This window comes from Protopterus annectens, chromosome 12.part0 (genome assembly GCF_019279795.1).
Source record: "Protopterus annectens isolate FY-2018-M chromosome 12.part0, PAN1.0, whole genome shotgun sequence".
Taxonomy (NCBI): Eukaryota; Metazoa; Chordata; order Ceratodontiformes; family Protopteridae; genus Protopterus; species Protopterus annectens.
In genome coordinates this window covers 411,025,624-411,041,583 of record NC_056746.1, presented here as the reverse complement: position 1 = coordinate 411,041,583, position 15,960 = coordinate 411,025,624, and the positions used below count along the sequence as shown (strand labels likewise).

At 40.3% G+C, this 15,960-nt stretch overlaps 1 protein-coding gene across 3 annotated transcripts in view; it reads left to right on the top strand.

Moving 5' to 3' along the window:
* The first annotated feature begins 799 nt into the window (after nucleotides 1–799).
* The window catches only part of ADAP1 (ArfGAP with dual PH domains 1), a 1,397,730-nt gene continuing 1,382,569 nt past the window's right edge, over nucleotides 800–15,960 (top strand). Inside the window, exon 1 of one of the 3 annotated variants that reach the window (XM_044089521.1) lies at nucleotides 800–1,410. In XM_044089521.1, the coding sequence (XP_043945456.1) occupies nucleotides 1,320–1,410 (91 nt within the window). In that variant the 5' untranslated portion in view covers nucleotides 800–1,319. The remainder of the gene's footprint in view (nucleotides 1,411–15,960) is intronic. The other 2 variants (XM_044089522.1, XM_044089520.1) reach the window with 2 other exon arrangements.

The window sequence follows — 15,960 nt, the reverse complement described above, 5'->3', positions numbered from 1 at the left end:
TATGTATAATTGTACTGCAAGTGTATTTGTTTTTCTAATTGTGGAGCTTTTCTCCCCAGGCCTCTGCTGAAAAGGGGTCTTAGTGGCACAGTCAGACCATCCTAGTAAATAATTGCAGTCAATAAATGATTACACAAATAAATCATTTTGCTCAGCCTACCCAGGTCAGCAGCAGCTATCAGCAGAGAATGTGAATAGAATAAAAGCTACACTGCATGAGAGAAAAGACCCTACCAGTAAAGGTATTTACTGTGATTAGGAGAAGCCATCCTCAATGCCGACGGAGGCAGAAGTGTACAAATCCCGGCAAAACGAGGGTCACAGGCTCAAAAATAGGGACAGAGTTTAATATTGCTCTTATAAACTTAGAAAGTTGCTATAATAACAGGATTTGTCTTAGCATGCATTTTTCTGAAGGATATGATGTCTGAAACATAAATGTATATCATTATTGAGTGACTTCTGTCCTCAGATCATCCCAGCTAGTTGCCAGAAAATCACAGATGAACATACCAAAAATATGAGGTGAAAATCTGGACGGTTGAGAGGTATACTGGGCGTCAGCTGAGTTAACTAGGGCTCCTTCATTAAATAAGGAGTGCGCTAAGTCTACTTTTCAACTACACTCACCGTCTGTGGAAAGACAGTTACTTTTGCTGCAGCCTGCAGATAATTAGTGTAACCCACCTTTTTATAAGATGCTGCACGTTGATTAGCATAGAAATAAAATGAAGTAAGGTTAAGTTGCTGAAGTTTAGATCTCATCGTCAAAGCGGTACTATAATGCGGTTTAAAAATGGGTTTTTGTTTGAGCTGTCCCAGTTGCTAGCACTGCCCTTGAATCCGAAGGTACAGCTCAGTGAGGTGCAGGAGCAGCACGGGTGGGTTGATGTCATCCTCTCATCTCCGCCTGCGCTCTGGCGGCTCAGACGCACCCGTGGGGGTGAGTAACAGCCACAGGAGGTCACACTAGAGCGCGTCTGGCAGCAGTCGAGTAAGCAGGTCGCACTGCGAGGAAGACCGACAGGAATGCGGAACCACAACAGCTACTAACCGGTACGCAAAGAGGAGCGACCCTTTCAAGAACAAGTGTGCGATTCTGCGAGCATGGCTGAAGCCGAAGGAGGAGCCACACTGCCAGCTAGTGTCCTCTAGTGTACGCATAGAACAGCAGGGAGGTGAGCCACCTCCAAGGGGATCAGAGGGCACTTCCATCACACTTAGCTGCCCCACTTATTTAATCAGTCCCCCACCTTCCTCGAACGGAGTACTAACCGCAGAGTCTTGCTATCTGGGTTCTCTGCCACTTGTCTCATAGCATGGCGCAGGATAAAGAAAGGAATAAGCGAGCTTTGCAGGCACTCTTGTTTCGACCCGGCAATGACGTTTGCGTGGATTGTGGTTCGCCCGGTAAGAAGTCATTATTTTATATTTTACGGGGAAGTGCATCCATTTGGAGGATCTGATTACAGATTAAACTGCTGTCGTCACTGTTACTAGAGGCTGCTTTTTAGCCGTCAGTACAAGATGCGCTTAGCAGGTCTACTTGTGCACCTGCTCCCAGCCAGCCCCTCGGTTGTCCCACAACATCTGGCATTGTTGGTGAAGTTGCCAGAGCCCTGCAGCCCACTGAAAAGAATGGGGGAAAAGGGAGGACTTGTATAGTACAGACTTCAAGAAATGCAAAGCTTTTAACGCTAAATGCTCGTCGGTTCATTAGTGAGATACTGTATGCTTTAAAATATGCATAAAGTGAAATTTGATTTTTCTAAACCTATAATGAATAACTTGCGCAAGGTTTCCTTTTGCTCGTTAGATGTGCAGCTAAGAGAGCTTTTCAAGTAGTTTATGCGTTCAGGTAACCTGCAAGGTAAGGCGTGGCTATTGTGAACCTAATTGTGCTTCATAGAGATATGCTGACCGCCCCTTATGGCATAGAGACTGCGGATACACACATGGGGTCTGGCCACACCACTTGCTTTGCAAAAGTGTTGCATCTGAGGAAGTGAAAATTTTGACTTAAATGACAACCACTGTAAGAGGAGGTTATAACAAACACACAATTAAACTGTCCATTTGTTCACTTATATGAAAGCAGATATGTGAAAAAACAACGTGTGTGTATGTGTGTGTGGTAGAGGGACTGAGTAGAAAAATAAAATAAGCTATCGCTCTATATAAATCGAATGATGTGGATTTAAGAAAAATGTAGGCTGACAGCATAAAGGTCACAACTTACATATCTGTCTTTGCATAATCACCAGTTTTAATACTGGTAACCCGCCCAATAATCTCAAATTGGAACAAACACATTTGATGAAACTCAGAAAATAATACAAAAAGACCAGCTACTCTGAAGCTCACTTGACTTCAACTGATTGCCATTTTTCCTTTTTAAAATAAACATTGATGACTGAAGTTATTTATCCTTGCATCTGCCTCCTTCATTTAAGTTTTGTCTTTTCAGACCTATTGCAGCTGTCTTATCCATCACTCTGACAAGGTCCTTTACAAATTTCTGAGAGCACTTTCTTGCATCTTTTACAACTACATCTTTCAGTTTCACTCTGTGATTCATTTTGTAACATCATTTTATTATCTCCTAAAATATTTCTGTTCTGTCTCAGCTCTGCCCTTTATCTTACAGCTTTTCTTTTTGGTGTACTTATTAATGGCAATCTATTTCTTTTCATAGGAGTCTGAAATAAAAGCTTGTGTCTTTTAGCTATTCATTCAGGGAAACACCTCTTTGTTTCAGTGTCCATTTAGATATGAGGTACGAAGTATAACAGCAAGCACTCATAAAATTCTCACCAGTGATTTATACACATCAATAACCCTTTCCAAGCAGACTAGTATCCTAACGGATCTCTTGTCCACATGCACTAAGCATCTCAATGAATCTCGTCTCAGTAAGAAACTGAGATCCCTCATAAAATCCTCCAAAGCTAGTCATGAAAATAAAATTGCCAAAGATTCCAAAGACAACCACAAGGCATTCTATAACTATGTCAAGAATCTAAATGGCAATGCTCAGATCTGCTCTGAGCTAAAACAGAATGGCATTAAATATACTGATCCCAAGGATATTGCCAATATCCTGGCAGATCGATTCAGTGCCAACTTCACCCCCCTCTCATCCCCTAAATGGCCCATCTCAATACTGGAAGATTGCCAAATTCTGGTAATAATGGCCACACAGGTAAAAAATGCACTCTCCAAAGCTAAGAATATAGCATCCATGGGACCAGATGACATCCCAGGCTGTGTACTACGATACAATATGAACTGGCACCTCACCTAAGTGTTATGTTTAATCATAGCCTTACCTCAGGTTTCTTGCCCACTGAGTGGCACAGAGCTACAGTTATCCCACTCCACAAGGGGGCATCCACCTTGGATCCTGGAAACTACCATCCCATCAGTCTGATGAGTCATATCTGCAAGGCCATGGAGCGTATTATCATGGAACATATAAACAAAAACATTGGCAACCTTCAAACACTGGACCCCACTCAGTTTGGGTTTGTGAAGGGCCGATCTTGTCTCATGAACCTGATTGACTTCTTCGAATCAGTCTCCAGAGCCATGGACAAGGGTAAGGTGGTCCACGCAGCCTATCTAGACCTTGCCAAGGCCTTTGACACCATCCCCCACTCTGGAATCATAGATAAACTTTCTAAGCTGGGCATTAATCCCTACGTCACCCAATGGGTTGCTAACTGGCTTATTGATAGAACCCACACTGTAAAAGTAGCCAACTCCAAATCCAGCTCCAGACAAGTGACAAGTGGAGTACCTCAGGGTTCAGTCCTGGGGCCGCTCTTGTTTGGCATCTACTTCTCTGAAGTACAGGCCAACACTAAGGGACTCTGGCTAACAAAGTTTGCAGATGACTGCAAACTGGGAGCCATTATTGAATCCCCAAATGATGTGGATACTGTACAAAAGGGCTTTACAGAAACAGATGCTTGGTGCCAGAGCCATGGGTTCACACTCAATGCCAAGAAATGTATAGCTATCCCCTTTGGGAAAAAACATGTACTCATGAATTACCACATAGGTGGCAGTACACTAAACACCAAAAGTGTGATAAGAGACTTAGGGACACAGGTGGACAGTGGTTTCACCTTCGATAACCACATCGCCACAACATTCAGGAAATTCTTCTATGTGGCACACTTCATCATTAAGGGCTTTTCATCCAGAAAAAAGGAGGTCATTGTCCCACTGTACTCATCCCTCATTAGACCCATTATACAATACAATGCCCTGTTTGGTATGTACCTCTAAAGACAACTGCAACAACTGGAAAGGCCGCAGAAATACCTCACTAAAAGAATCAGAGGCCTAAAGCAGATGCCCTACACTGACCACCTTAAAAAACTCCAGCTATACTCTGTCACATATCGTCTACTCAGAGGCAGTCTCTGTTTAACATACAAGGCCATGTCAAACCCAGAGCTGTTGGACATGCTACACTTAAAGAAATCCCAGTCCCTCAGAGCCACATGCTCCAGGGATCTAAACCTTATCATCACAATAAATAAAACATGCTGGAGGGATTGGTTCCTTGCTCAGAGACTCCCCAGACTCTGGAATAGATTGCCCATACATGTTAAGCAGAGTGCCTCTTTGGCCCTCTTCAAAAGGAACCTTGACGACTGGCTGGGAGAAAGGAAATTCACCCCGGGGATCACGTCAGTCACCTTGCTAGACAGGGGTCCAGGGAAGTAAGTACTGTGGGAAGAAATAGCCAGGGAATTGTTATGACTAGGCTTGTATAGGCCCTAGGGCTGATAGCCTAGTGCCAACCTATGAACCTGTATGTACTCCAGTAAACCAAATGAGTAAATCACCTCTCCACATGCACACCAGCATCTTAGCAATTTCCTCTTCACATGTCCCCATTATCACAGTGAATCTCATATTGACATAGACCCGGACATCCTATTGAATCTTCTAATGAAGCCTAACATATTAATGAATCTTGCCTCCTAATGCACCCTAGCATAGCAATGAATCTGCTGTCAACATACACCCCAGATCTGTAAGAAATTCCCCATCGCTTTCTTTGCTATCTGGCCAACATATCATAACTTCACAGGTGGGTACTATTTCCTGAATACCCATTCTACCATTGTGTAGTCTGTATCATGGCTTCTGTTTCTCATGTCTGCAATTTTGCAGTCCTTCTTACAAAGTAGTTATCAACTTTCTTGAAAACTGTTAATGTTTTCTGAAGACACTCATGAACTTTTTTTCCTGTATGCTTTTGCTATCCCACCTGTTCATTATCAATCCTTCCTATGTCAGCCAGACCCATTGATTCCCCCTTCCTGTCTATTCTCCAATGAAGGTAAGATCTGACGAGGGAGGCCATCATACAGACAGTCTTATTGGTGGTTTGTGCCCTTGCTGGTTTCATGACAAGAACAGCATATTTAGCATGTCCCTAACACCTCCCTGGGTATGGGAACAGTGACCTATGTCACTGCAAGAGCTACTATGCCCTCCCCATGTGAGTCCATGCTCCTGTGTATCTGTGATGAGAGCTACTGTATTTGTGCCTTGGTGGCTGAATGCCCACCCTGGGCTGTCTTTTGCATTACCCCCCTCCTGCAATGGATTGTGGCACTGAATGCACCTAGTCCACCCCCCCTCCCTCCAAAGAGAGGCACACCAGTCCTCCTCACACAAGCTGCAGGAGACATCTGAGCTGCTAGTCGAACTTGAGTCACCTGGACATTAGAACTTTATCCATCTGTGCCAGTGGAGTTGACACTGCTGAATTTTTCAGCTGTTTCATTTCTGAGTACATTATGTATCAGCAGTTTTATATATATTAATTGACCAGGCAAATCTGGCTTTCTGCAGGGATGAGGAGCTCTGTCTGTCATTTACAAGTCACAGCATTATGTAAAAGAGATCCCTTCTCACCTTTGCGGCCTAGTAATAAATTGTGATTTAAGTTTTAAGGTCTAAAATATAACACTGATTATTTAAATACATGTTGCACTGTACATTTCTGGGTAAGTATATATAAAGAATTAGATGACCTGAGAGGCATGTGCATACAGATAAATTGATTCAGGTTATAAAAAGCAGTAATCAAGAAATCATATAGTTATAGGTGGGAGAAAACTGGTATTTGCAAAATGCAGTGATTCCTGTTGGGTAGAAGGGAGGTTGCACCAAGGACAAAATGATATGGTAAAATGTGGGCTTCCTCATGTGTAAAGTGAAGCATACCTTTGTACAGCAAGAGCTCATGCTATGGACTTTAGTTATTTACCAACTATAAATCTTATAGCAAGCTGCCACAGCAGTGGCAGAGATATTTTTGTAGTGAACTAGCACCATCATTTAATAACTCCCATTTTCATTGGTAGTATGACTGCAAGACACAGTCTTACTTGTAGGTAATTTATCCATTTTGGGGGTGGGAAGGAGCTCTTGAGAATTTTAGCACTGATTGGAGTGCCTCCTTTTTTACAGATCTTCATTTCATGACACTTGTGTAAAAGTTCACTTCTATTCCTAGTTTTTGTGGGCATCACAAACAGAACGGAGTCTGATGCTTGTTCATGTGGCTTTCTATTGATTGGTTTGTGATTTCAATTTATCTTGATGCGTCTCCCAGAGCCTCCTGTATCTTATGCAGTCTGTTACTTTTAGCCCAGACTTAGGTTGTCCAAGCTTGTTCATAGACCTCCTATGTGGACTGAAGTAAATGGTCTTACTGAAACCCGCATGGATTGTATCAGGCTGTGAATCCGAATGTTCTTTTTTTTCATTCATTCATTGTCTAGTCACCCACTTAATCCATTTGAGGGTTATGGGAAAGCTGGAGTCTAACTTTTCCCTTAGTGGAAACAAAGTAGTGAATCTAATCCTGAGCAGGTCACGAGTTCATAGTAGCCTTGCACAACAAGCAGCTCAAATAAATGTATTAGACTGGGGTCATTGCCTTAGTGTAGTCAGCTGGAGCCCATATATATTTTGGGAGCCTTTCATTCAGATGCAAGTCTTGCAATTCTGACATGATATAAGGTAATCATCGGTTCATAGAGGCCAATGACCACTAACCATGCATCCCAAGTCTCTGACATCTTCTGGTGCCCTTAGTACTATAACCAAGAGCTTGTGAGATGACATATTTACAAATAGGGGCCCGAAAGCTGATTTGCAACTGCTAATAGTCTTCTTATTACTTTATGTTATGAAATACATCTATATTTGCTGTCACGAGTAGTTATTTTTTACTCAGTGGGGTGATTAAGCAGGACCATTAGAGGCAATCAGCAGTTATGTATATATTTCTAATGAACTTGGTATATTCCAAATAGTATGGCTGAATTTTCCACAGTTAGATTTAGAAGTATGAAGTTCTCACCTATGTAGATTAGTTAGTGCTGTGACCATGACCCTGAAACAGATGTTCATGACTATAGTGTATGATTCCTGCCTTTTTCATTTATTACTATGGAATATTAACATTCACAGACGATGTTTAATTTTTTTCTGTCATAACTGAAACATTTCTTTTTCTAGCTTTGCAGTTCCTGCTTTAGTCATTCTACATTATTTATATTCTGGAAAAGCATCTCTTCTGCAGTTCGAGTGCCGTCTTCATATATGTTGCACTCTGGTTCCATTTGCTTCTTCTGATGTAGTAGTCATCCTCAGTCTAATGTTGAAATTCTCATTTGTTTAGCTTAGTTACCTTTCTGACTAATGTAGAAATCTTTTGTTTTCGGTGTATCTGCTAAATGAACTGATGCAGATATTTACTGTTTTAATTGGCCCTGACGTTATTTTATGGGATTGTTCGTTCTGCTTATGTTCTACTCCTTCATTGGCCATCCTTAGTTTTCTCCCCATCATTAGTGAAGCAGGCCTTGTTTTGTTTGTGTGGTTCATTTTTGTCCTGATGTTTATGTTGAATCAGGCTACAGTGGTTGCAGTCCTAGCTGGTTACCTGTTACCTGAAACAGCTCAGATAGTGCAGACTTGTTCTATTATAGACACTTGCTTTATTTGGTGTACTTTCTCTGAAGACAGATCTCTCATGCCTTTTGTTTCATTGTTGACAACTCCAATAGGGTGGCTTTTGTCTACATTTGTTTTTGTTTATTTGCTAAATGGGAAGTATTATAGATTTTAGGACCATTTTCAGATATGCCATGAATAACTAAAGAAAGAAAATCCCTACTTGCAATACTCACAAATTGTCATACTTAAGTTGCACATATTTTTCTAGATTGTTAGAGGAAGCATAACCTGCTATTGCTGTGCATGTCTGTAGCTAATACTGGTGTGAAAAATTGCCTTTGAAATTTCTAGGTTGGTGGCAGGAACTGTTCCATTTCCTGTGCTCTGCAAAACTTTACTTGTTTTCTAAAATGTTATACTGTAGCCTTTCTCCCATGTTTTGTTTTTCTGTACGGCTGTGATACAGTTATGGCTAGGATTGCGCCATGGTGGTAGTATCACACTTTGTGTCGCAGATAGCCTCTGTTATGGACATGTGTTTCTGAAAGTGTAATGTGAAATCCCACAGATGCCGTTCCAGATCTAGTTTACTAGTATCTTTGCGTCTCTTTCATTTTTCCCCAATCTTATTTTTCTCTGTTTATAGTTCACTTTGTTTCTCATATTTTGTATTTTACCATAAGTGCCAGTGTGGATTTATTTTTGGACATTTTAATGCTTTTCTTGTTAATTCTTTTGGTTTATGTTATTTTATTTGATCCTTCCACTCCCATCTTAACTTGCATAAAGTTTGGTCAAATTTGCATTTAAACTCCTTGTATTAATGGCTGCAATTTTCGTCCTGAGTTACAATATGGCGTACATATTTGAATCTTAGGTTTCTGAATTATAGAATTTTGGGCCCAGATATGCTAACGGCAGGAGCAGTAACTTAATGTCTGTTTTGTACAAGGATTATGGCCTCCCCACCTCCTAGTACATCATATTGATTTTTTCTTATCTTTGTATCACCAAAGCTTAAAAACAGGAATCATCACCCTGTCCCTTTGAATACCTGGAGATAGAATTCCATGACTTAGATAAGCACGTTTCCTCTTGAATAGGTACAAATTATATCATTTGTATAGGCGTCTGCTGCACTAGTCAGAGATTAGTCCTCACTAATGAAGCTGCATTATTCCTTTCTGCACTACTCCTTCAGAGAATTTTATAACACTTGGCACTGCATACCACATCTCTTTATTTCCTGTTGTTGTCGAGTATTATCTTACATGATGACAGAAGCTCTGTCTGTGATTCCTTCTCAGGTCACCAGGCTCCTTATGCCCTCTTTCACCCTGTTCCTGGCAGTGTTGTTAATCCTTATGTGTATACACTATAGTGGCATCAAGCCATCCTTCATGTTTAACTGCTTTAATAGTGCACAAAACCCGTCCCTGTTGATTCGTGCGAAGTACTACGCTGCATTTAATATTCATTTTTCCTCTCTTTTAACTCCTGTACATAGACTGCTAGCAGCACTTGCTTCCTTTTCCTTCTGCTCCTTTGCAATAAAGTTATCATGCCCTTCTAGCGATGCCACTGTACTGGTCCCTTGTATGTTTTCTGATCATTACCACATGTGCTCCCATGCCAGTGTCACTGCTCTGTAGAGCCATAAGAGTGTTCTATAATGGAACCGATGGGGGGTGTTGCTATCACCTGTCCACCATTACACTTCCCAAGACACTAGCAGAGACCTTTTCACAATTAGCATTTCAGGTAACAGCTGTAAGTTAGCACAGGGGATTAGCACTATGGTATCTTAGTGATATGCTTCCAGTAATTTTGGGTTCGATTACCCCAGCCTCCATGTGTCTACTGTGTGACTTGGAGGAAGTCACTTAACTTAGGTAGTGTTCCTAGATTGCCCCTGAAAATGGACACTTAATAGGTTACTCCATTAAAAACAAATAACATCCCTGCATCTTGAGACAGGGCATAATGCAGATGTTTAATCTGTTTATTTTCTAGCTTCTTTTCTTGGTCCTCAAAGTCCTGTTGCATGAGTCAAGTACTTTTTGGTAACCGCTCTTTACTGCTGCATGCAAGCCTCTTAGTTTGCAATATCAAAGCAGATTTATGAACCAGTCTTGCAGTACTATTTTGTAATACTATAATGTTTTTTTTCTTAGAGTTCTGTCAGTCAAAGAGAAAGCACAAGACCTTTACACAGAGAGGAATATATAAGTGGTGATCTACTTTTAATTTAATCAGGCATGCAAAAACTGAACTCAGAATTATAGTCCTGCGTTTGTTTCATTACATAGCTGAGCCTGTTGTGTACAGGTTTTGAAAATTACATGGTCTCTGGTCTTCAGAAGTTTTAAAACAATGATGTCCGCTATTAGTAGTACTTCTATCGATTCGACCCTCTCGGAAGGGCTGCCATTTAACACCAAAGTATAGCTTAAAACACCTCTAAGTGACTCACTCAAAATAATGCAGACAGTGTAAACAAAGTTTTAGATCCTATTGTACCCAGAAGGTTTTATCTGTTTAGAATGCATGGAAAGGCAGTACTGTAGTTTGTGACTGGTGACAGAGATGGTAGAAACAAGAAAGCGTTCTAATGTTTTTATAACAATTTAATAAGTAGGTATGGAGCTGCACTTGGAGTTGCCAGCCCTGACGTACAACCTTCAACGAAGGTACGCCCATTCACGCATATCTCCACACAGAAAACGCTTTAAATGAGAATCGAACAGGACAACGTCTTAATGTGAGGCGACAACGCTACCACAGCACCACCACCGCAGTATAAGAGTATGCATTGTGTGATCTGCAAAAATAGAAGGCACTGATTTCATGTTAGTACTGAGTGCTAGCAGTCAATTATTTGCTTTACTTTTGCAGAAGGCAGAGTGGTATATTTAACAGTGCCTTAAATCATTACTTAATGCTGTCAGTTGGAAAATTCTGTATCTTGGTTTCTGTAGAAAAGATGCACAATTTTGTTATCTCTAATAAGAAGACACCGCTAATGAAAACTTGTGCTAAGTCATGTACGTAGGAAGATTGTCTGTTTTAAAGTACTAGTAAAACAAGAATGTATTATCATTCTAAATGAATGGTAAGGCAGATATGCATGTTATTTTTTGTAATACAAAATGCGTGCTGTTTGATTCTGGCATTTTGATGCATGTCAGTGTGTTTCTTAAAGAACTGATATTTATGTGCCACAGCTGCAGACACAGCAGCTATTGCCATCCAGCAGATGCATGTTTCTGTAGAGCTCAGATCTGATAGGGCTTACTGCTCACACTAGTTCATCTGACATCTCTGTGGTATTGTTAACCTTCTCTGCTTCTCACTGGTTTAATGCACGATGGCTTCCTGCTTGTCACATAACTACAATAATTGTCTTTCAGCTGCCTTTTCTGCCTTTTTTACCAGTTTAGTTTTCAGTCCTGTAATGCCACATGCAGTAGCACAGCAATGGACCACTAATGTGCAAGACTAGTGAACCACCCTTCTTTGTGAAGGACTCGGTTAAAAAGTTTTTGAAACGAGCAGTTGCATTGATCTGCATCAATTTGGCACACACTGTTTTACTTGTGTACTTGTTAGAGAAAACAATGTGCAATTCTAACAGAGGGAGGGACATAGACATGCTACCCACAATTGTCATAGACAAACAACAGAACACAAAAGTGTAGCCGCCTTGAACATATAGGTGTTGGAACATAACATCAGTACACTGCAGTTGTCAGAAATAAGAATAACCATGCTATGTTATACTGTACAGTTTTGTAAAGGGCCAGTCTAACATTAAAGCTATTTCATTGCATTGCTGCAGCAGAAAAGAACATGGTGTCATGCAGAAATGTATAAATTGTTGATTTATTTCCTTGATTGTGTATACACATGCATTCATCCTTCTGGAGTGTTACATCTGCTGTTGCTATATTTTCTGGTTTCTCTTTTATGCTTGTTAGCATCCATGACCCCAAGCAAAACAGTTGCATTCTGAAAATGTAGCCTGGAAATTATAAGTAAACTGTTGTCTTTGATTAAAAAAAGGATACTGCCATTTTAATGAATAGCATTTCCAGAATTTGACATGTCAGTCCTTTCCACTTTTATTATTTGTAGGTGGAGTGATGTAAGACACAGTATTAAAGGTTGCACATGCTGGACTAAAAATCTGTGCATGGAGTGTAAGACATTTAACAAGCAGCACAGCTTGCGTTGGGCCAGATCCTGGTAGTTATGGCATTGTAATGGTCTTCAACTGCGTTATATGAGTTTTCTTATTTTCCCACTAGTTTATGCATTTAACAGTACTTCAGATATGTTCATTTTGGCTCCTGAAAATAATTCATAAAACCGTGCCCTTAGAGTTTGGCAGTTAATGATACAACAATTTCTGTTATCATGAAGATAAATGTGGTTGAAACCAATAACTCATACAGGATGTTGTTAGCAGAACATACACTGTGTGATAACTAGAACTTGACAGATCTAGTACTGCATAATTTACACTGTAGTTTAAAGATTTTCTAGATGCTTTTGTGCAAAAAATTAGTAATGAATAGCTGAGAATAAACAAAGAGAACCCATGTATATTTTTAATTTTCATTTTGCACTCCATCCTGGTAACATTTAAGCCCCTATCATAAATTAGAACATTCTTCACCTTTGACACTAGGAAAGAGAGGCAGGGACCTGGGGATTGCACCCATCATCTAATGGCACATTAGAGATTTTTTTGTATGCTCGTAACTAGACCTTGCATCTGTCTCTGTTTCCCCTGCAAAGCTATTTTTCAAGGTATGTCCCTTTTCAGGCTTGATTTACCCCTTCACACAATTTTCTGAATCCCCCACATCACTAGTGATTTTTGAAGCTATATAGTAGCTAAAAATAGAAAAAAATACTACATGACCAACATACCAATGGCACCAATAATTTAAAAAAGAGGACACACATCTTAGAAAGGCATGCCAAACCAGTGAGAAGATATGCTTCTTCATACTGATGATTTCATCTAGACTGCATGCACACTCCTTGATGGGTCATACTCCCAAGCAAGGATGTGCTGTAACCCTTGGCTTTGGCCCTAGTGTTGCTATTCCAGTGTGATTCTGTCAATGCCAGCCTCACTCAAATGATCAAGCCAGCACTGACCCCTATCTCTAACCCTCCTTGATTGTCTGCTCAGTACTCAAGACATTATTCAAATTGGGTAACCTGTGGTATAGTCAGGGCCAAACAATGTATACTATGGAATCAGCAGCGGTATGTTAGTTGCATTTGGAATACTGAGCTCTTAATCTCGTGTTCCTTAAAGTCAGGCATCTCCAAGATTTGCAGTGTTTTATACTACATCTGAGCAATTTACATAGCATTATTATAAGAAAAGCTCAAGTAACGCATAACTTTCATAGTGAGCTAGCTATTAGTGAAACAGAAGATTTTAATCATCAGTCAGGTAAAGTTTAAAATTAATAGGGATTCACACGGCATATTTTTAAATATGTTTGATAGTTTGTCCTTCATGATAATCTTTCCTTTTACAAGTCACTTGTATCATACAGGCTTAAACATGCAAAACTGTTGCAAACTTATATTAAGAAGCTACAGACACCAGGAAAGATGACCATAAAAATAAAGAGACAGCAGTGGCTAGCGAGGAAGGTCCAAGCATCAGGCCAAGGTCCCATGTTTGCAGATGATTACTACTTTCTGTATCTCATAATTCTCAATCTGTTTTACATTAGCTTCATTGACACAATGAGACAGGCAGTCTCTTCTGGTGGTCTGTAGCTCTTTTGAAGGTATGTAATGCCAGGGAACAAAAACAACTGCAGCTGTGGACAAAGCTATAGCTCTTAACTTCCTACCTCCAGGGACAATCAGAGAAAGTTTTTCTAATGCTAGTACTAATAGCTGATAAGCTGACAGAATAAGGTAATGTGAATTAACTTGCATTTTTCAAAGTAAAAAAGTCAGTGACTCTAATTGCTGTCATTATTTATTAAGTGTTATCCACCACACCCCCCCAAAAAAAATTGCCAGTTTTAAGATGGATTAGGAGGGATAAAACATAAATTTGAGCCAAAAGCAGGGACAGTTGAGAAGTATGGACAAAACTAAATATATTCCATGCTGTAATAGCTAGAAACCAGGAAATAATAAAATTCAAGTGTCTTGTTCAAATGTTTTTATAAGAAATTTAAAAATGTTCAGCTTGTGACTCCATTCTCTTTCTTTTATTGCCCTTCAGCCTTCTGATGCTTGAGCTTCGAACTTCAGTAAGACATTTAGTGTAGGACACTGATTTCTGTGTACATTGTCTCCCTTATATCCTTTCCTCTTTCTGACCTCGTAACATACAGATATATACTCACTGTATTATTTAAGGCACTGTAATGTAAATGAGTTCATTTTTTAACATTCTGGTTTTAGTTATTTTTCTTATGGAGCTACACATCTCATTGTCAGTATCTTAGCAGGTAGCACACTCTCATTTAGTACCAGGGACATTAGAATGCTGTGGGTTCTCATCTCCGCAAGAACTGATTGATTTACATTCTTGTAGAGTAGCAGAATAGGATTGCTACTCTTTTATATCACCGTCCTTTGGATGAGTGCTGGTTGTGGCTGTATTGAAAAGAAGAGGAGAATTTTCTTATAATTTGTCCAAATTACCTCTAGTCAGTATGTGTATCACCTCATCTCTCTCATGAAAATAGGCCATGTGTAGCAGGACTAACCCAGTCAATAACTAAATAAATGTAATAAGTTGCACTGCTAGTTCCCTGTTACTGTTTTCAGATTCTGTCCAAAAAGTACTCAAAGAACACATAATGTGATGTCTTTTAGCAGATGCTTAAAAAGTGTAATTATTAACAGCTGCCATATTCATAGGCCCTGGAGCCTTTACAAGCCTAGCCCATAGAAGTGCCCTGGCATTGTGCCACCCGATGTTAGTTCCCAGTGCCTCTATCAAGTAGAGCCAATGGCGTGATCCCCGGGGTGAACTTTCTATGAACCATCTTAAAGAGGGGCAGTGAGGTGCTCTGCTTGACATATATGGGGAGTCTGTCCCAGAGCATGGGCAGTCTCTGGGTTATGAACCTGTCCCTCCAGCATGTTCTATTGATTGTAGTAATGAGGTTGAGGCCTCTGGAGTGTGTGGTGCAGAGGGATTGGGATTTCTTTAGATGCAGCATTTCTAACAGAGCTGGGTCAGACATGGCTTTGTAAGTTAAGCAGAGATCGCCACTTAGTAGACGATATGAGACAGAGAATAGCTGGAGTTTTTTTGAGTCTGTCCATGTAAGACATGTGTTTAAGGCCTAAGATCCTCTTCATGAATTAATTTTGTGGCCTTTCCAGCTGTTGCATGTGTCTAGTGAGGTACATGCCAAATGGGGCATTATAGTCGATGATTGGCCTAATGAGGGAAGAGTAGAGAGAGATGATGACCTTTTTCTTCCTGGATGTAAAACCCTTGGTAATGAGATGTGCCACATAGAAGGATTTTCTGACCATAGTGGCAATGTGGTGGTCGAAGGATAGATTGCTGTCAACCTGTGTCCCCAGATCTCTTAACACTCTCCACATGGCCACAGCATTGGCAGTTACACATCTAAGGCTGCCACAACAAGCACCTCTGAAATCAGGGGCTTTATAAAGGCAAACCTATTAGAACTAAATGATGAGCTCTCATAATCCTAATGAAAAATGTCTGCCCACCTTGTAGCCTCAGCCCTTACCTATGAAAGTAGCTATTAGTCCAGTCTTAGAAGTACCAGGCTGACACTATCAGCACCAAATGTACTGGGGAACATAACATAAACCATGTTGGTGGAATGCAACATTAATAAGCTATATAATATGAAAGAAAAATGATAATTTAGGCTTATAACCACGGTGGTGCAGTGGTTAGCATTGTCGCCTCACAGCAAGAGGTTCTCC